Consider the following 21,030-nt stretch of genomic DNA (forward strand, 5'->3'; position numbering starts at 1 on the left):
CTGTCAGTCCGTATGCAACTCCCGCCAAATCGTTTGTTCTGCTGTCAGTCCGTATGCCAAATCCTTTGTTCTGCTGTCAGTCCGTATGCAACGTTTGATGGTGCGAGTAACGTTTTCTACATTTTTTACGATACCCTTATTTATAATCAATGGATACCGCAGTGAATCGTGATCTTTTTATTGAAAAGTTAAATGCATTAATTGCGGAAAAACGAGAAGACAATTGTTTTTATTTTTCTCAAGAAAAGTACTCTAAAATACTTTCTGAAGTGGTTTCTGCTAAAACTAAGTGCAATACACCTTTGGATTACAGACGATTAAAACGTTTTGATGTTTTAAAAATTAATGATGAAGAGAAGTTAATTGTACCATTAAAACAAGGAGACACGAATATCCAGTATTATGTTACCAATGAGGAATTGTTCAGTATACTATATGAAACTCACACCAGAATAGGCCACGGAGGAAGAACACGTATGCTGAAAGAATTGCAAGTTAAATACAAAAATATTACGTATGAAGTTGTCATGTTGTATTTAAATTTATGCAAACAGTGTCAAATGAAACACAGTGCACCTAAGAAAGGTATTGTTGTGAAACCAATGGTCAGTTCTGAGTTAAACTCAAGATGTCAAGTTGATCTGATAGATCTACAGTCAAACAGCGATGGCGAATATAAATTCATAATGGTTTACCAAGATCATTTAACTAAGTTTGTCCAGCTACGACCTTTGAAAACTAAGAGAGCTGAAGAAGTAGCGCATCACGTTCTTTCAATATTTTTAACATTTGGTGCTCCAGCAATATTGCAATCAGATAATGGTAGAGAATTCAGTAATCAAGTCATATCCGAACTATGCGCTATGTGGAAAGATGTTAAGATAGTCCATGGAAAGCCTCGTCACAGTCAAACACAAGGCTCAGTTGAAAGGGCCAATCAAGATATACAGAATATGCTATCCGCATGGATGAACGATAACGATACAAATAAATGGTCAGATGGTTTACCCTTTGTACAATTTGCCAAGAACACTACATACCACGAAGGAATACGCCAAAGTCCTTATGAAGCCATGTTTGGCGTTAAGGCTAAAAGAGGCATAGCATCGTCTTTTTTGCCTAGCGAACTAATCGCAAATATTGAAACCGAAGAACAACTCAAAGAAATTGCCAATACTTGTGAAACCGAAAAACAGCATGAAGAAACTGTTGATACTTCTGAAAAAAATTTGTGCGGTGGTCTTTCGGAAAACCATATTTCAAGGAAAAATATTGAAGAGGACCTGCATTCTACTACGTTTCCACATCAAGCTCTAACTGGAAAACACGAGTTAATTTCAAGAAAAAGAGCGGCCGCGAAAGAGAATCTTGTACTGCAAGCAAACAAAATGTTACGCACCTCCCAAAAACAATTTCCTCCTGCTCAAATTGGCGATAGTGTACGAATACAAGTGCCTGATGTCGACCGTGGTCGTACAGATAGCCGAAATGTGTTAGCGGTTGTTGTTGGGATAGAAGACTCCGACTTCTATAAACTGGCAAATAAAAATGGTACCCTCAAGCAGCTTTACACACGTAACCAGTTCGTAATTTGTAAAGAAAAGTTACTTTCCATAAATGAGATTTCGGCTCAAGAAATTTCGCTGAGAGAAGCAGCTGCAGCTAATTCGAGAAGCGGCGGGCAAGGCTATACACGCTGTCATTGCAAAAGGAAGTGTTCCACAAATAAATGCAGTTGCAAAAGCAAGGGACTTCTGTGTAATTCAAGATGTCATAATAGTTTCAGTTGTTGCAATAAATAAGTTAATGTAGTTGCAAAAGCAAGGGACTTCTGTGTAATTCAAGATGTCATAATAGTTTCAGTTGTTGCAATAAATAAGTTAATGTAGTTGCAAAAGCAAGGGACTTCTGTGTAATTCAAAATGTCATAATAGTTTCAGTTGTTGCAATAAATAAGTTTCTAATCACATAATTGAATCCTTTTATTATCACCCTTGTGATATTTTATCGCCGCTGAAATACGGAGAAGAAAATAGAAATCTCCGACATTCACCATTAGTACTTGGTGAATGTCGACATTGGCCGGTGTAAGTAAGAAATAAGGGTATTTAGCAATTATTTTGGACATACACCAAGCGACTATGTGAATGTTGTGACTTGATTACTGGACATACTGGACATACTGGACATACTGGACATACTGGATTACTGGACATACACCAAGCGACTATGTGAATGTTGTGACTTGATTACTGAATTAGATCTATCAGATCAACTTGACATCTTGAGTTTAACTCAGAACTGACCATTGGTTTCACAACAATACCTTTCTTAGGTGCACTGTGTTTCATTTGACACTGTTTGCATAAATTTAAATACAACATGACAACTTCATACGTAATATTTTTGTATTTAACTTGCAATTCTTTCAGCATACGTGTTCTTCCTCCGTGGCCTATTCTGGTGTGAGTTTCATATAGTATACTGAACAATTCCTCATTGGTAACATAATACTGGATATTCGTGTCTCCTTGTTTTAATGGTACAATTAACTTCTCTTCATCATTAATTTTTAAAACATCAAAACGTTTTAATCGTCTGTAATCCAAAGGTGTATTGCACTTAGTTTTAGCAGAAACCACTTCAGAAAGTATTTTAGAGTACTTTTCTTGAGAAAAATAAAAACAATTGTCTTCTCGTTTTTCCGCAATTAATGCATTTAACTTTTCAATAAAAAGATCACGATTCACTGCGGTATCCATTGATTATAAATAAGGGTGTCGTAAAAAATGTAGAAAACGTTACTCGCACCATCAAACGTTGCATACGGACTGACAGCAGAACAAAGGATTTGGCATACGGACTGACAGCAGAACAAACGATTTGGCGGGAGTTGCATACGGACTGACAGCAGAACAAAGGATTTGGCATACGGACTGACAGCAGAGCAAAGGATTTGGCGGGAGTTGCATACGGACTGACAGCAGAACAAAGGATTTGGCATACGGACTGACAGCAGCGGGAGACAGCCAGTCGCCTATTTGTCTCCGACATACACCGGTGAGGGTCCGAATGTACTCTTTTCGACCTCCACCAGAGCATATCTGTGATTGTCGACATTCACCGGTGAGTGTCCGAATATAATATCATGAAATGAAATATTCGATCTTTCACCAACGTATTTGGTATGTGTTGACATTCACCGGTGAAAGTCGACATTCACCAATTTCGGTCTTTCACAGTAACATATATATATATATATATATGATATGTTTTAATAATACTTAAATCGCACAGCTGTGTAGCTCTGTATGACTGCATTGAATTGTAATACTTTGCCTGGTGCTGCACATGGTATTTTAGTTCGTTATTTCTGCAGCTCCCTGTACCGCTTCCGTCACTGAAAAAGTTTCTTGCTGCCGGCAGTGTTACTCAGTACCGCGAATCACTGCACGGCCTGCCGCAGCACAAGCCCCTCACTCGTTACCTATCTGTAAGTGGGGCTGACCCTTACACCTTCGCTGCAGCCTTCTACCGGGGGCGGGGATTCTCCTCCCGCATTCCATTGGATGGGGATCACTACTGCGCAGACCGTGATTGGCTGATACGTTTCTTTTGTTCAGTATCAGTGCTGAGCCGCAGGACAGCGGAAATTTGAGTGCAGATACTTAAAGCTCCGGACACCTCTTCCCTGTAGTACGTCGCCGGTCACAGGATCCGTCACAGCTGCAGGGGGAGACAAAACAACACCTCAAGCAGATGGATCTGGAAAGCAAAGTGAAGAAGGTGAGTGCTTTCATATGAGATTCACCTTTACACAGAGAAGTGAATGAAGCGAGAGGGGCACACCCTTTCCGATGTCAGATCGAGTCCTCTGGTCATGACACATTTCCTGCCTTCCCTTTCTAATGAAAGTTCCTTCACACCATTTCACTTTTTTACTGATCGCTATCAGAATAAAGTTTTCCTCCCCAGTTACTCTTTACCTTCTAACATCCATCCTCTAGTATGCCGCTAAGGAAATATGATTGCTTTCCTAGCGTTGCCATTTCTACATATAAATTAAATATATATGAGTCATTAGATTGTAAGCTGTTGCTAGCATATACCTAATTGGCCTGTGTCTTTGTATACTTTGTGCTGCACTACAGGCTATGTTGACTCCATAATCACCCCATGTAAATACTGTTTGTACACATGGAAGTGAGCACCATATTCTGTGACTTCTCACACTCATTGAAAGTTTGTAATTATCTCTACAGAGTTTGCACATGTCACCTCAAACTCCTATCTATCTATCTATCTATCTATCTATCTATCTATCTATCTATCTATCTATCTATCTATCTTTGTATCTCTATCTATCTGTATCTCTATCTATCTATCTATCCATCTATCTTTGTATCTCTGTATCCATCTATCTTTGTATCTCTGTATCTATCTACCTATCTATCTATCTCTATCTATCTGTCTATCTATCCATCTATCTTTGTATCTCTGTATCCATCTATCTTTGTATCTCTGTATCTATCTACCTATCTACCTATCTACCTATCTATCTATCTATCTATCTATCTATCTATCTTTGTATCTCTGTATCTCTCTGTATTTATCTTATAGTAAAAGACCCACGCAGAACACTGGTTGCTGTTTGATGACCTGATGATAGAAATTTGGCGTCTACACTTTAGGCTTCCCTAGCAACAAAACATTTTTCACTAAAAGAAATGGTTAAAACTTGCCTGTGCACTTTCGGGGGTTAACCTTTAAAAATATTTAACTTATACAAAAAAAAAACTGCCAAGCTGGGCACTTACTGGTTTGTGTTTTAAATAATGTAACTTTTCATGTGACTGTTCCAGTGCCCCAATGAGTGACTGCTTTGGCCTTATTTCTTCCCCGGACCTCAGTCATTTCTAAGAGTTCATAATGTTTGCTGGGTGTGAGTTAAGCACAGTATTCAACAGCTCTAAAAGTCACAATAGTTTGTTTAGAAACAAATGGAAACGTTTATAAATCAGATTGTGTAAATAAAATACATTATCCTTCTAGAAGAACACCGCCATTGGATGCACTTTCATGCATATGATAGCTGATAGGTCCTTTTTAAAGTTATGTGGTGTCTCCCTAGCAAATTCATGGGGGAGATTCTGTAGAATTGCCCCTCTGCTCATACCCCTGCTATTTTCCACCCAGGAAATGTTTGTCCGCACACATCTCCTTGCATTATGTGCATTGAATGTCACAAATGACCCCATGAGCATGCACATAAAGTGTGCCTCTTAATTTTATAGGGAGAGCTTTCCTGGCAGTGATTGGCTACTTAATGCAGCCAATTAGTGGCGAGAACCATTGGACCACAGAAGAGGTAGGGAGCTGAAGCTTCTCCCTAAGGCAAGTGTCAATGCCTTACTTACATTAATCAGTATTAATGGGACACTCCAGCCATTATATGCACTTTAATGTATATGATAGCTGTGTGGCCCCTTTACCTTTTTATGGTGTTCATTTGCAAATGTATTGGGGATTCAGCAGAATCCCCTCCATAAGCATTTTCCCATTCAACCCCCTCCCTCCAGCTAATTGCCCTGCAGGGGGGGTGTTCGGCTGGACGTAATATCTTCCGTTCAGCTCCAGTGCTGCCTCGGTGAACGTTGCAGGTGGGGTTCTGTTGAGATCCTTGTACGCCCATTTATTACCCAAAGGTCGGACTTGCAGGGTACTTTAATATACATTCTTCCTTATAGGGGATGCAGGGACATTAGACTGTGCCTAGTGGGTCATAATAATATACTGTCCCTCTTTTGCCATTTGGATTATTGGAAGGTATGTACATTCAACATGCCGCAGGGCTGCTAAACTACCCGTGAATTCTGCGTTCTGGCACTTAGCCTGTCCAGCAGGTGTCTGTTACAGCTCCGCATAGTGGTGTACATACTTGCACGGTTGCATGGGAGTGATGCTTGACTGATGTCTGGAGAAGGCTGCCAGGGAAGTTGGCAAGCAGAATTTTTTTTAAAGCGAAAAGCTGATCAGTTAATTGAAGGACAAGAACTGGTGATGAAGAACATTTTGCCTCACGATCCCTGGACAAAATGGTCTGAAAGCCCCAACTCTGTAGCCCAAAGCCCCCAAATGCTTTGGGCTACAGAGTTGAATAAGTATATAAACAATGTATCCTCCTATACATTATACCTGTTTGGGCTAATTTACTTTAACAAGTCTTAGTAAAAATGATTATAAGTGCAGTACATCGGGTCACATAATTTAGGATGCATATACACAGGGTAACCTATGTAAAACACTTTTGAAGCATGGGAAAAAGTTTTGGGTCAATAAAGTGCCTACTTTGCAGCTCACCCAAAGCTTAGCCTTTTTAATTACTGGTAAATGCCAATTATACATTGTAAAAGTCCAACATGTTGCTAAGTTTTAACTGCATATGCATCGCATAAGTGAATCTGTAAACCGCCTACACGTTTAAAGGTCCCTGCTGATACAAGTTTGGCCATGTGATTGGCAACTACATTTTGGGTGCCATTGGATTCAATTTTGAATGAACTTGCTGGGAGAAATTTGTCGAATTGTGGTTATACGGCCAACCACTGCTTACTTGTGTGAATAGGAAGACACAGAGAAACTGTGATGTCCTTAAGGAGCTAGAATGGAAAGATTGCTTAATTCTCTGTCAGAAAAAGCTTGCTTTATTGATCTCTGAAAATAAAAGAGCATGGCCTCTCATATGTAGTATTGTGAACCAGGTACAATTTCATATCTCCTGTAGCACTTATGAATTCATCTATCTTGACCAAAACTGCTTACAGTTGTGGTCAGCCAGACATCGCATTGTTGTGAAATGGATGGCTTAGGAACTTTCAATACAGTCCATTGGCATGTTCTTTGGCATAATGCCTTGTAATGTTAAGTACTACTCCTTCTGATTGGATTTGTTTCTCATGCACAAACACCAGTGATCGAAGACAGGACACTGTATTATCTCATGACACATGAAGACAAACAAAGAATGAACTAGAAAAAGCTATATTTATGATTCAGTTTTCCATTAAAAAAATATCATCATACATCTTGTTTATACTATTAATCATTCCAAGCTCTCAATATATTTTTTTATTTTTCAAAATTTATGGAGATAACCACGATCTTTGGTTTAAAATAGCAGAGCTCAAGATTTACTAATGTATGAGCCCACTAAGCCCATGTTTAGAAACACTTCCAACTTGTTTTAGTTCCCTGATCTCCCTGTGCCAAATATAATGAACTTGGCAAACACATATGACCCTAAGCTGCATCCATATTTACTTTGAAAGTTTTCACTTTCTAATACCTGTAGTAAATAACGTGTAAGGGAAAGTGGAGACTAGCTTTTTAGGATGCATCTAATATATAATCCACTTACTACAGCTATAAAACTCATGGATTCATCTTGCCGTCTTTGTCCGTAAATGGAAATATGAAGATTTGCCTCAGGATTGAAGTATTTCTCCATTAACGTTTTTGGACTTCGCCAATAAGGGAAGCCATAAAGACTCACAAGCCAACAGACACATTATCTCTCAAGTAGTTATTGCAGACCAAACAGAATGAGGATCACAGACTTATTGTTCCAGGCACAACTCCAGGTTTACGTATCAGGTTACATAAATCCTTTAAAAAAAATGTTTAAGATGTGGGCTTTCTGAATGGCTAGCTTACAGTGACAGGACTATGGAAAGAAATGTTTTGGGTATTGCTTTGAAGGCGGTGTGACCATACACTTTGGCAGCTCATTTTTGAAGGTGGTGTGGCGGTACACATGGGGGCGGCTCTTTATATTGCAACTAATGGTAAAAATATGAGATCCCCGTACTAAGCAAACCAGAATATATTTACCTTAACAGTAAGCTGATGGCCTTGACGTGCACCTCTGTGTGTGACTTAGACCACAAGATCAAGATGTTGAGGTATGTGTAAACAAAATGTGAAAAAGACCTTTTTTGCTTGTCTATTACTTACTCGCATCACTTTCCTTCTAATTGTATTTGTTCTACAGCATAAAGTGCTATGGTTTACAAGGCTGGTGACCCAAATGCCCTTTCCCTTCCCTGATGTCCCTCTTTTGTAGAAGCTCAGAATGTTTGCTGGGTGTAAACTGCAGAAAATGTTTTAATGCATTTGAACTGTAAACTACAACAATTTTCCAAATACCTCCTGAAATTTTTCTCCAATAAAATGAGAGCCTTTCTTTGAGGATTTGGCGTATTGGACTGTTGCGTGGCTAGAACCCTACATTGTTTTTATGTGACAGAGCTGGCTAACTTCAGAATTTTTTATTTTCAAATAAAAGTTGGTAACTTGGGTGGGATACAAAAAAGGGAAAGATTGGAGTCTAGCGCCTCAGTCTAGATGGTCAATGTCTAAGGGGAATTAATTTAAAGAGTACACTCCACTATCACATCCATGGAATCTTTCTTAAGATAAAACTATTATACCGTTTTTAATTGAACATTTCATCTTTACTGCAGTTGATAACCAGTTAAAGGACCGCAAAATTTACAAGCATTAGACCACTTTAACGCAATCCCAAATCCAAGACAAGATCAAGGAGTGCTTAAGTTCTGAGTCTTACATCAGCAAAAACAATAGCTTTGTTGATTATATTGGTTAGTCCATAAAATTTACGATTTCCACAGCTTTACTTATACCCTTTTTTATGTCTTTTTAAGAAGTTAACAAAGGCCTGATATAGCAAAAGGCCATGAGACGTGTTTATGAGGGTGGCTTGGTGACGAGTGGAGAAACAGTTCTGTATTGCTGGCTTTGAGATAAGATGTGAACATGTAACTGCCGCACCTCATTAATTTATTTAAGGACTGGAAATTACTATGTAGATTCCAGCTAAAGCTCATTTGCCTCCTTTTTTGGAACTGAATTATGATGCCTGTTTTTGCAAATTGTTAATTTTCTTTTGGACAAGCATATACTTGATTGTAGTGTTGGCCAAAAAAAGTATTACCGGTACTTATACAAACACCTGGATTCATTATACATATATATAGTATCCATGTTCTGTATTATTTATTATTTAGCTCCTTTTATTTCCCAGTTCCTTTAGTTTACTAATCAAAATGCTCCTCTTATTTCATTTTCTTTCTTTCTGTATGTGCCTATGCACTCCTTTATTGAACAGACTCGTCTACTGTTGGTGTTGTCTGCTTCTAGTCCCATAAATGTCTAAACATCAGAATACGTAAACTTCCAGAATTGAGACTTCTCCCCTCTACTCCTTTCGTTACCCCGTGTGTGTGCTGGAGTTGGGGGTACCGAATGGAAGCTATCTCCTGTTTTACCTACAACATGAACTGGGCTTAAGAGAGACTAAATCAGTAATAAAGGAGTTTATTAGACACCATATCCACCTTATTGCCACTAGAAGCTTAATTCCATGTGTATTAAAAATTAGAGTGCTCAATTTCATGTTTCATTTGAACATGAATTATAAAATACAGCGCAGCTAATATGACAGTGTTTTATGTTTCTTGCTTTTCAAAGTGGAGCTCAGTTGGAAGACTTTTTAAAATAGTGATATAAAACAGTGTTACAGTTTTGCTAGTAGCAAATGAGTAATTCCCAACAGAAATTCTGTTTAAACAGAGGGAGAGGCTTCAATGCAGGCTATACTTTGGACTTTTCATTCACGACTGAATCATTTATGCGCCAGAAATATGAGCAATGTTTTCAACCAGAAGGAAAGATCTGATTTATGTTCTATAATTTTTGTGATTTTATACAGTATATGCAACATGGAGTCTGCTTAATTGCTGATTAATGACAGAGGTGAATTTGGTGTTTATATACCAATATAATGTAACAAAAATAATGGTTATATTTAAAGGTATTTTGCAAGAGGGTTCAAATTCTAGCCCGTTATGAAGAAACATATGCTTACCTGTTAAAGTTTCTCATTAGCATACCTCCAAACTGTTACATTGGACAGCGCCAGTTTTCACTGTCCTGCCAAACATCCCCCACTGTCCCACCTTTGGGGAGATCTGATTTCCCCTGAACAGCTCAGCAAGCTGATGTCCACGTGGCTGGACAGGCAAGATCAGCAGGTGGACCAGGTCATCCTCTGCATCTAACCCACCCAATCACAAAGGTGTCCTAATATGATGAACACTTTCCTTGCAATCTGTGCTTTGTTACTGGAGTGTTCTGCTCTTCCTACCATAGTTATATGGTTCACACGACTACTATCCTGTATTGCTATTGTGTTTTCTGACAATACTGTTGACAAAAGCAATCCTATGCGCTCGTTTGGTGCCTGCTTATTTTGGACCTTAGTTGTCTTCATCCAGGTGCATAACTTTGGCTTTGTCTTCATTGTTTATTTCTAGGTACAATAAACCACTCGCATGTTTGAAAGTGATATGGTATATTTCACACATTAGATATACTGACTTCACTAGTAACAATCACAGCAAGTATCGTGCTTAGTAAGCATAGAAACAAGAAAATATTTTGAAACCTTTCTCTAAATACAACCAATATATTTTTCTTCTCTTGACAGATAACTTTAGGTCATGAGGAAGGCTCTGGAGCACCATGTTTAAAATGCAAGGATAAATGTGAAGGATTTGAACTGCACTTCTGGAGGTCAGTATTAAAAATGTCTCACTGGATATGAACCATACTGAATGCTTTACTAATGTGAGAAAACCTCATTCTGCTTGTTTTGTGTATTCCATCCCACAGCAGCCTGTAAATCCAAAAAGAAAAGTGTTATTGTATCTGGGCTTTTTGTTCTAGCGAAGAAAATTAAAATTGTGTAAATCTCATGTTTATATATTTAAAATGAGTACATATGTTTCTGTAAGTCATTAAGGATGAAACGTTCTATGGGCTTTATATGCACAGCTAAACGAAAGTTTCATGTTTTATTGTGCGGCCTGTGTTCTGTGTTTAGAGAGAAAACCTAAAGACTCACACTTGATCTAATTTGATACAGTTTCATATGATGCCTTGATCCATTGTTTGAAATGATAAAAAAAAATCAGGTGAACTTTGTTACATTTTCTTAATTAGTAGTTCATAAATTCTAGAATATATATATATATGGCAGACATTTCCACGGTAATGGAAGGCAAGCTTAACTCCATCACAAAGCTACAGATTTATGTATATTCCCTTATAGAAGATGCCCATCTCCATGACAGTGATACCCAAATGAACTATTGCTCAATGGTCTGAGTTTTGATGCTCCTGAAAGCATTACTAATTTTGTAGTCAGGGCTTACGGTGTGCTTATGGTGCTGCATAAGAAGAAAGATGAAAAGGTAGAGCAGGGAGTATTGTTCTGAATGACATAAGGGATACACGTCAGTTGTTACCCTGTGGCAAAAAGCTGGTCATTGGTGAACCTAGTTATGGATGACAAGGCAGCAAGCTTGTTTAAAAGGGCAGTTTAAATGGACTCCAGCCACCCAACACACACACAAACTCAGGCAATGCCTTTAACTTGTCAACATTAGGGATACCTTGTTTATTAATCTCTTATCTAATTTTAATTCATGTTTTAGAACATAGACAGTATGTCTATTAGTGAAAACCGTTGTAGTAAGGTAGGGTAATGGAGAGGTGGTATTACCTTTCTGGTTATCATCCCGAGTTGGCTGTAACAAGTTTGATAACTTGGGTGTCTATTGTGGGGATTTTTTTTGTCACATAATTATTATTACCAACAACTTGTGCAGCATAATTGTTGCTTTGTACCATGTTAATTTCTTGTTCTGTACTTTTCCTGTTAACCTCATGCCCTTAGTTCAGTTAGTGTATCTACAGCCTTCTTTCATTCTCGTTGTTGGGAACTACAGTCTGCTGGGTGGTTAACAACTGCCTTCCCACACTGTTGACCTGCAAAGAGAGACAAATGCACACTGACCAATATAAATAAATGCTAATACTTTTTTAAATTGTTACTCAACTCTGTAGGAAAGTATGCAGGAACTGCAAATGTGGCCAAGAAGAGCATGATGTTGTTTCTAATAACGAAGATGATCGAAAAGTGGGAAAGCTTTTTGAGGACACAAAATATACTACACTAATAGCGAAACTGAAAACTGATGGAATTCCCACTTATAAAAGGAATGTGATGATTCTTACCAATCCCGTTGCAGCAAAGAAAGATGTGTCAATCAACACAGTAACTTATGAATGGGCTCCACCGGTGCAAAACCAGATGCTGGTAAGATTTTCCAACTGTCTAAGTCTTTCCCAGCATGCAGTGTGTAAATGCAGGGCTTGCATGCACTTTCCTATTAATGCTTAATCAGTTTTACATATGTATATCTGAGCTCTTCATCTTTTAGTTTTGTATACGCCTGATACACTACATGGACAATATGTATTTCAAATAAGTTGATTTGCATTTGAAATACATATTTGATCCCCTATCAATCATCAAGATGTCTGGCTCCCAGTTGTTTTTTATACAGGTAATGAGCTGAGATTAGGAGCACTCTCTTAAAGGTGTCAGATAAATCACTGGTGTCAGATAATACATTTTCAAAAGTATTGCTTTTTTTTTTATTATTATTACTTTCAAATTGTTATAGTTTTGCTTCCGGGCAGCTGCATAAAAGTAATTTTATGAGCTGTAGCTGTGTTATTTTAGCATGGTCTAGTAAAGGCTCCTGCTTCTTATCATACTGCTTTGTGGTAAACATTACAATGGCTTGGTCTCAATCACCCAGTCTAATGAACTTTGACTAATGAAAGTCTTTGGAGGAAAAAGTTACATTGTAAAAACCGGACTTCATTGGCATTGCCATAAATAATCTCTTCGGTATGGTGTTTGAACTGGGAAAGTCGTCCAAATAGCACATTACTGACAACAATGGCAGCCTCCTGATCTGTAAATAAAGGAAGTGTATTGGAGTAAAATGAAATGCTAAACTACATTATGGAATACAGTATTATGCTTCAAACACTAAAAAAACTTTTTTTCACAGATTCTGGATTTGTCATTTTCAGATTAAATGTTTCTAATTCAAATGGCCCAAACTAAATAATGAGAATCTGGAACCTAAAAAAAGAGAGGCATGCTTTGTCTCATTATACTTCATTTAATTCATACAATTGGTTTGTGAAGCTTTTATGTGGCATTAGCCTTTTCTAAGTTTTTATATTTATTTTTTTTCTTTTAATCTATGTCCTTTGGTTTTTTTTAGGCCCGGCGTTACATGGAAATGATTCCAAAAGAGAAACAACCTGTGGCTGGTTCAGAAGGTGCCCAGTACAGGAAGAAACAGTTGGCTAAGCAACTTCCTGCTCACGATCAAGATCCTTCAAAATGTCATGAATTGTCTCCAAATGAGGTTAAGCAGATGGAGCAGTTTGTAAAGAAATACAAAAATGAAGTCCTTGGTGTGGGAGATGTTAAGTTGCCCAAAGAAGTGGAGACACAAGCAGGTGCAAAAAGTAGCCCTAACAACGGAGACAGGACCACTTTAACAACCGTAAGAGCTAGTGAGAACAAGACTGCGGCTCAAAAGCCATCCAATTATGTAAGTTACTTTTACTTTAAACATATTATGGAAAACGGATAATCTGTGTTGGCAATAACATATTATGTGGTTCAGGGAAATACCTTCTAGTGCAAGGCATCTTCTTGAACAGAATGGTGCCTAATGTAGAAGTCCTTAGTTTACAGTCATTTTCCAAAACAATGTAGAAAAAAAAAACAGTTAAAGCAAATCTGTCACATTTCCCAAACCCTAAAGTAATAAACCTTTATAATGCTTTAGGGCAGAAAATTAATTAGACAATGTTGTGACCGGCTGCCACGTATCTCAGTTTTCATGAGGTAAACTTTTAAATTTAAATTTCTTCAAAACAATTACATTAACACACCAAAAAACGTACAAGCTATATGTAGGTATTTTCAGTTAACCTATAAAGATGTGACAGCAGCAGCTCCCCTTGAATGCCATCTGTTTTAGCTATTAGTATTTGATATTTATGTATCCTCAGTCCTTCCATTAAATTTCAAGAAGAGACCTATAAGGTTATGAGCCAAATCTGTAAATGCATTTGACCATGAATAGGTGACACTAAGTACTGGAGATCGTGGTCCCCCCAAGATAGACTGGGGCATGCTCCAAGAGTAGAGCTAAAGAGGTAATTCCGACATCTGGACTTCCCTCTTTATCTCCCTAATTTCTTGGGGGAAGCAGGGTTGAGCGGGGTCATGCTATGTCACATTTGTCAGCAGCTCAATGGACCAAGCTGCATCAAAGAGGCGCTGAGACTTCGCAGGTTAAATTGTGTGTGTCTGGGTGTGTTAGTATGTGTGAATATATTAGTGTGTGTGTCTGGATATAGTTTGTGTGTGTGTGTGTGTGTGTGTGAGGATGACGGTGTGTGAACATGTCTTTGCCTGGGTACGTTTGTGTATGTGGGTACGTTAGTGTGTAAACATGTCTTTGGAAATGTTAGTGAAAGTGTGTGTGTCTGGGTATGTTAGTGAAAGTGCTGGGGTATGTTATGTATATGTGGGTCGGTTAGTGTGTGTGGGGTATTTTAGTGTTTGAACATATGTCTTTGGGTATGTATGTGTGGGTGCCTGGGTGTGTGTGGTACTGTGGGTGTAGATGTTGGTGTACTGTGAATTTTACTACTGTGGGGCTCTGTAATACACACATACACTGCACATTACTGTGAGCTGTTTTTGGTTTTGCATTATTGCCAAAATACCCTGTATTAACATGCATTACACAACTAAAATGGCCCTAATGGCCACAATAGCCGTTAACAATGTCTACAAAATCTTTTTTTTTTACTGAACATAATTAGCTTTCCTTCCAAAAACAAGCACATTTCTAAGTGACCCCAAACATTTGAATGGTAGTGTATATATGTGTTATTCTACTTTGCTGGATAAATCTATATAAGCCAGACTAAACAATGAAGATTAAATCTAAGCATACTTCTGTGCCAATTTCAAAATAAGTATTTAGTATGTTTTCAAATGTGTAATGTTAGATTAAAGAAAAGCGGAGTCGGTGAATTTCTTTGTATTCTGTCTTTAGCTTTTTTTATGGGTCTTACTCATGATGTGTATAGCTTGCTGTTCATAAATAGATAGTATACAACCGACTGAAATAACTGAATAAGGGGTTACTAATAAAGACCCCCTATTGTGGGTATAGTATAGCTCCCACGGTGCTTCTTACAAAGAGTACAACAAAACTAAAATTGAGGAAGATGAACTGCTGCATTATGCAAAAAGGGGTCCTGTCCTTTGACGTGGACTTGGGATTCCGTGGATTTGTTTGGCTAAACCCATACCCTGCTGCCTGTAGCCTTTTGTGATGTTTTTTTTTTCTTCTTTTTCTGTAATGTGCATTTTTTGTTTAGGAAGCTGCCTGGGACACTAGACCGTTCCTTTTTAAACTGCTTGTTTTCAGACAAGGGTGTGCAGAAGTCATGGCCTGTTTGTGGCCCTGACACTGTGCAGCTCTGATTTATAACTGAACAGTGAAAGAGGTACTTTAGTATACACCATTGTTAAACGCTGCGGCAACTTTAAAATGAAAATATTTTGGAGTCGTATTCCTGTAACCACATTGAGCTCTTTTGGTGGCCAACAACCGCACCTTCAAAACGTTCTACGTTTTATTTATCCTCTTCCTGATTGAGAATGCAGTTGTAATTGGAACTGAAGCTAACGTCTCATTAAGCACTCATCGTTACTCATAATACTGAATCAGAAGCACATCTCCAGTTATGGGAATATTTTTAGTGTTGTAAGCAGCAGCCATGAATGAGGCTGTTTTTCCATGAGAGGCGTTCCTATGCTTGGACAATGGGATTTTTGTAACGGAGGAGAAGGGTTAAAAGATTGAGAGGGCGAAGTATGCACCATGACCTCGCTTACAATTGGCTTGGTAATTAGCATTTTATTGTTGCGTAGCAAGGGAATTCAGAGACCTTTAAGAAGCTCTGAAAAAAAAAAGCCATGGTATGAGTAGTTTTATGTCTGTTTTAACCCTGGCTCCTCATTATCGGTCTTTTACGCGACGTTCTTATGTTACACTAGTTATTTAATCTATTGCAACATGTTTATTGTTACCAAACTACATACATACATCCGTACTATTATTTGTTAGATCCAATGTTTCAAAATGAAATTTTCCATTAAAACCCATCTTAAGTCAAATATCTGCATGGGCTTAGTTCAAGTTTCTAACTTTTGAAATCACACCGTAGTATGCAGATATGTACAACTATGAAGCTCTCTTTTCTTTTTCTTTTGTAGTACTGCTTCAAGTGCAAAGAGAATATGCGAGAAGGTGATCCAGCGGTATACGCAGAACGCGCCGGGTACGACAAACTTTGGCATCCTTCGTGTTTTGTCTGCTACGTATGCAGTGAGCTTCTGGTTGACATGATCTATTTCTGGAAAAATGGAAAGCTTTACTGCGGCAGGCATTATTGTGATAGCGAAAAGCCGCGTTGTGCCGGTTGTGATGAGGTAAAGTACAAATTTTAAATAAAATTATTAAAAACGACATAGATTTTATTACTCTGTTTGGGTGAATTGATTGTTATAGGTGCTCATATAAAATGTTCTTGCATTGGTGCATTTTGGCAAAATTAGACGTGTCGGAGGTTTGGCAGCCTCCTTGCCTATTTGAAGTGAAGTATAGGGAAACCGTTGAGTTGTAGTCTTAGTGGTTCAGCCCTCATGACCACGCAGTCTTTCAAACGGCTATATGTTAACATTTGAACCCATATCCTATGCACAGCAAAGTGATGAGTGCCAGAAATTCTGGGGACAAGAACAACAGAATGTCCTTTATGTCCTTATGTCACCAGTGTATTAATGCTAAGAGGATGCATGTGTTTTTCCTAAAATATGTAGTCTGCAGGAAAACATATATTCCCTGGAGCACATACTCCTAGACCATGTCATCCTATATTCCTACTTAAGCCCAGCAAATGTGCAGCATTAAGGGATTGTTATACAAGATATTCAACGTACAGAAAGATAACTATGAAATATATACTTAAGCGATTCAAACTGCATTAAAAATGTAAATACAAAACTGTGTACTTACCAACGTTTACAATTATCTACCTTGCACGTATCCAGCTTTGTACATAGATCTTCTGTATGCATTGAGGGCTGTCCTTCCTGTAGCTTAATCCTCTTCACTTTGCCCCTATGTCATCAAATACTACAAAACCACCTAAATTAACGTTAATACCGGCAGACTCTCTTCCGCTCTACACAGCGCAAATCAATGTTTTACTAAGGGAACATATTAATGTGTAGTCGGTTTTACATCCCCCCCCTTTTTTTTTTTGTTTTTTTGAAGTTCCTAATTGTTTTCACTGGCCTGTTTATAGAACTTCTCCTACGCATGTTTTATTGTTTGTTTTGTTGGATGCTTGAATTTGTTATTCATTTGGATTTGTTACAGATCAAAAAAACTGTGGAAAGGTTAACCCTTACCTAATTTCTAAATATAGATTTTTTTTCTTGATTTTTTTTTTTTTTTTTTTTTTTTTTTTTTATCGCAAAAAGAAAATATTTGTATACTTGATTTTTGTATAGCATTATCTATTAATGACTACACATGTATAACTTGGAGGAGAAAAGGTGGGTGTGAGAGAATACTCTAAATGTGGAAATAAGTACAAAAGGGAGGGTTTTTTTTTGGTTTCTTTTTAAAGCAGGAGAAATGTTAGAACAAGAGATCATAACCTAAAACTAGGGGATCAGGGGCTTAGTAAGTAACGTAAGGGCATTTTACCACACTGAGAGGGTGCTAGGTAAGCGGAACAGCCATTTAGTAGAAGTGGCTGAATGCTAATACAGTGACAGTTTAAATATGTATGGAACAGGAATAAGCCTTTGCAGAATACAATTTTTAATATTGTCAAAGTGTTAAAGAGCCTTTAAAATTGAGTGCATATATGATAACTTTGCATTACACGTTTGGCTTTATGTTCATGTAATTGCTCTCCAAAAGTGACTTGAGTTTGTTACAAGCTGCTTTTACATAATTGTGCTTCATATGTATGCACAGTGAACTAAAAAGGGCATTTCTAATAGTCATTAAACGTGCATGGTGACTCAGTGTAAGGTTTTAGCGACCCCTAGTGTATTATAAAGTACTTGCAGTTTCCTTAATGAATGTGGTTTGAAATGTTGAATATCCTTATCCCGAACCTAAACTGTTCTATATCATTTCAGCTGATCTTCAGTAATGAATACACTCAAGCAGAAGGCCAGAATTGGCATTTGAAGCATTTTTGCTGCTTTGATTGTGACTGCGTTCTTGCAGGAGAAATATATGTGATGGTGAATGACAAGCCTGTCTGTAAACCATGCTACGTGAAGAACCACGCTGCGGTAAGACTGCTTAATCCTAACAATATGTTCTCTTTGGTTTAGTCACCAAAGTTGTATTATGAAGGACTAACCCCAAAAAAGCAGTTAAATCAATGACATTTTTGTGACGACCTCACTAACTAAACGATGCATTATGAAGGCCCTTGAGTTGAAACCTTAACAAACCTAGAAACGTCTGCTTTAGTAAGTAATAAATCGCAATACTTTCTTTATAGATATAAACATCTGATGCAAGTCTGATCTAGCTGAGTGGCAGCCCCCCTGCCGCAAAAAATATGGGGGACTGATTACTGCATCTTAAGTAATCGGCACCCCTCCCCAGTGTATTGCTGCTCATTCACACTGTAAAGGATTGAGCATCCATAGACTGCACACCTTTAAGACAAGGAGCTTTGGGATATGACAGCGTATTCCAGCGCTCTGTAGTGAGGATGGTGACTATGAAGGGGTGAGGCTCAGGGCACTGTCCTGGGTCAGGCCAAGGACAACACCAGAGGTAAGCAGCATAAGCATTTCATTTACTGACATGCTTCTCATATAGGCATCACAGAAACACTGGTTGGGAGAAGAAGAAGCAATATCTGATTGCTTTGCTAAGCTCCTGTAACTCCATGACAACGTGCCACGCACGTCAATTGTCCTTAAGGCATGCCTTTTTGTTTTTAATGGACACAATTTGCTTTATATCTTTATATATGCATATATACTGTGTGTGGAGGGGCACATTAGATGTCGGGAAAAGGATGAAAAATGTAAAGGGCAGATTCCAACGAATTTGGAAAATATGACAGCAAGTGAGATGGAAAAAGAGTTGGGGGAAAATAAATTGCCAAGCAGAAATGGAAGAATAGAACAAAAGGAAAAATGACTGCAAGAGACAGACAGCAGACAAAAAAAGGGGGAAAGGAGCTTGATAAAGTCAGGAAATCCAGAACCTTCATGTATAATTGTTCCAGGGCTGAAAGCTGCTCCATCTGGCCTTGGGTGTATAAGCCTCTCCTTGATTAATAGTGGGTTTTCCGGGATGTCAGGATTATTCATATGTGAATTTAAAAAAATAATAATAATAATAATTATATATATATATATATATTATGGTAAGTATTCATTTTTTAATATTTGCTATAAAATATTGCATGTAATTGTTTACTTAAAAGTTCCTAGAGTGTCAAAGAAGCACCAAGTTGATTTAATTCATCTCTACTGAAGTTGAAGATTTACCTTAATACATTCTTCAGTTGTGTGTTGGACTTCATATTCTGTAAAATTATCAAATGTGTTTCCTTTCTTTCCTTAGTCTTGCCAAGGCTGCCATAATGCCATTGATCCAGAGGTTCAGCGTGTGAGTTATAATGGATACCATTGGCATGCTACTCAAGAGTGTTTCCTATGCTCCTGTTGCAGCAAGTGTCTGATTGGCCAAAAGTTCATGCCGATTGAAGGAATGGTATTCTGCTCTGTAGAGTGCAAGAAAAAAATGACAACCTAAGGGGGATTTAATGAAACGTTTCATGCATTTTGCCATTTCAACTAAAGACACATATTTACATACATTCTTTATGTAGCAGTTAAACAACACACATCAGATGCCTATGCCTTATGTCTTAATTAAGAAGCAAATACTGGTACAATGAAAAAAAATCAATAATCTATTGAATGTGGTTTCTTTGATAACCCTAGAGTTTCTATGCATAACTAATAGTCTGGGATGTTAATAATATTTTTTTTTAATTATTGATTGCAATAGTCCTATGGAATGTGGTTGCATTTACAAACATGGTATTTCTATGCATTACTAGTAGAAGGTTATATGTAGAAAATCTTTCTCACCAGATCTTCTACTAGATAAAAAAGTAGCCTACAACAAGCCAATTTTATTAATGAGCTAGGAAATCGAAATAAAGATCATACAATCCCACCATCACTGTTTATCCTTGGAAGCATGCCTAATGGTTTGTGTTTACTATGCCAAGCACAGGGTTATTACCTACGCTTGCTCGGCTACATTGTTTTATGCAATTTTGAGGAAATGACCTGCTTCCTGGTGTTTTGTATAAGCCCATTGTACCATTCTTTAATTCATCACCATAAATAGCCTTAAGATGCAAAATATTTATTTGCACAGTGTTTACCAGCTGCAACTATGCAAATTTAGCCAAACATACTTTGTTTTTAATGTATTTGGTGCACTTGCTCTGCAATGAATAAATAAAGCTTACAGTAACTCGAAGGGAACATCTGTTTTGTGCTTTTCTTGTCTTGAGTTTTTCATTTTTCCTGTAGAGGGAGTGGCTCTCAAACACATGTCCTCTTTCTTTATTGTGTCTCCTGTAAAGCAGGACTTGAGTTAAGTCTTACGATTTCAATTAATAAAATGTAGCTTGCCAATCAACTTTCAAGTTGTATGTTAAAATGCAAGTGTTCTAACGCAGATTTGAAAAGTGTAAGTATACACACATGAAGATGTTTATTTAAACATATTATTAAATGCATAATTTACATATATTTACAATTGAGTGTAAATTGTTACATTCATACACTGATAGTACTTAAACATTCGTTCTCGGTTCTCTTGTCATAGCGGTAGTATTTGTTTAACTCATCTTAGAAGT

General features: G+C 37.7%; 2 protein-coding genes across 2 annotated transcripts; both read left to right on the top strand.

The window, feature by feature from the left end:
* Positions 1-144: 144 nt before the first annotated feature.
* Positions 145-3,658, top strand: LOC128491361 (KRAB-A domain-containing protein 2-like). Its single transcript, XM_053463679.1, has 2 exons — positions 145-1,586; positions 3,380-3,658. The coding sequence occupies exons 1-2, from the start codon at positions 150-152 to the stop codon at positions 3,656-3,658; spliced, it is 1,716 nt and encodes a 571-aa protein (XP_053319654.1). The 5' UTR covers positions 145-149.
* On the top strand, positions 3,605-20,648 carry TES (testin LIM domain protein). The gene is made up of 7 exons (XM_053462759.1): positions 3,605-3,786; positions 10,568-10,653; positions 11,989-12,241; positions 13,227-13,562; positions 16,316-16,531; positions 18,260-18,418; positions 19,716-20,648. Exons 1-7 carry the CDS (start codon positions 3,760-3,762, stop codon positions 19,905-19,907), a joined length of 1,269 nt encoding a protein of 422 aa, XP_053318734.1. The 5' UTR covers positions 3,605-3,759; the 3' UTR covers positions 19,908-20,648.
* Positions 20,649-21,030: the final 382 nt, after the last annotated feature.

This window comes from Spea bombifrons, chromosome 4 (assembly GCF_027358695.1).
Source record: "Spea bombifrons isolate aSpeBom1 chromosome 4, aSpeBom1.2.pri, whole genome shotgun sequence".
Lineage (NCBI taxonomy): Eukaryota > Metazoa > Chordata > Amphibia > Anura > Pelobatidae > Spea > Spea bombifrons.

Excerpts from the sequence above, each read along its gene's own strand:
- TES (XM_053462759.1), top strand. The coding sequence starts at position 3,760 with ATGGATCTGGAAAGCAAAGTGAAGAAG. Across the intron at positions 10,654-11,988 it reads TTTGAACTGCACTTCTGGAG|GAAAGTATGCAGGAACTGCA; the intron begins GTCAGTATTAAA and ends TCAACTCTGTAG. Across the intron at positions 16,532-18,259 it reads GTTGTGCCGGTTGTGATGAG|CTGATCTTCAGTAATGAATA; the intron begins GTAAAGTACAAA and ends ATATCATTTCAG.
- LOC128491361 (XM_053463679.1), top strand. The coding sequence starts at position 150 with ATGGATACCGCAGTGAATCGTGATCTTTTTATTGAAAAGTTAAATGCA. Across the intron at positions 1,587-3,379 it reads TTTACACACGTAACCAGTTC|CTCCCTGTACCGCTTCCGTC; the intron begins GTAATTTGTAAA and ends TTATTTCTGCAG.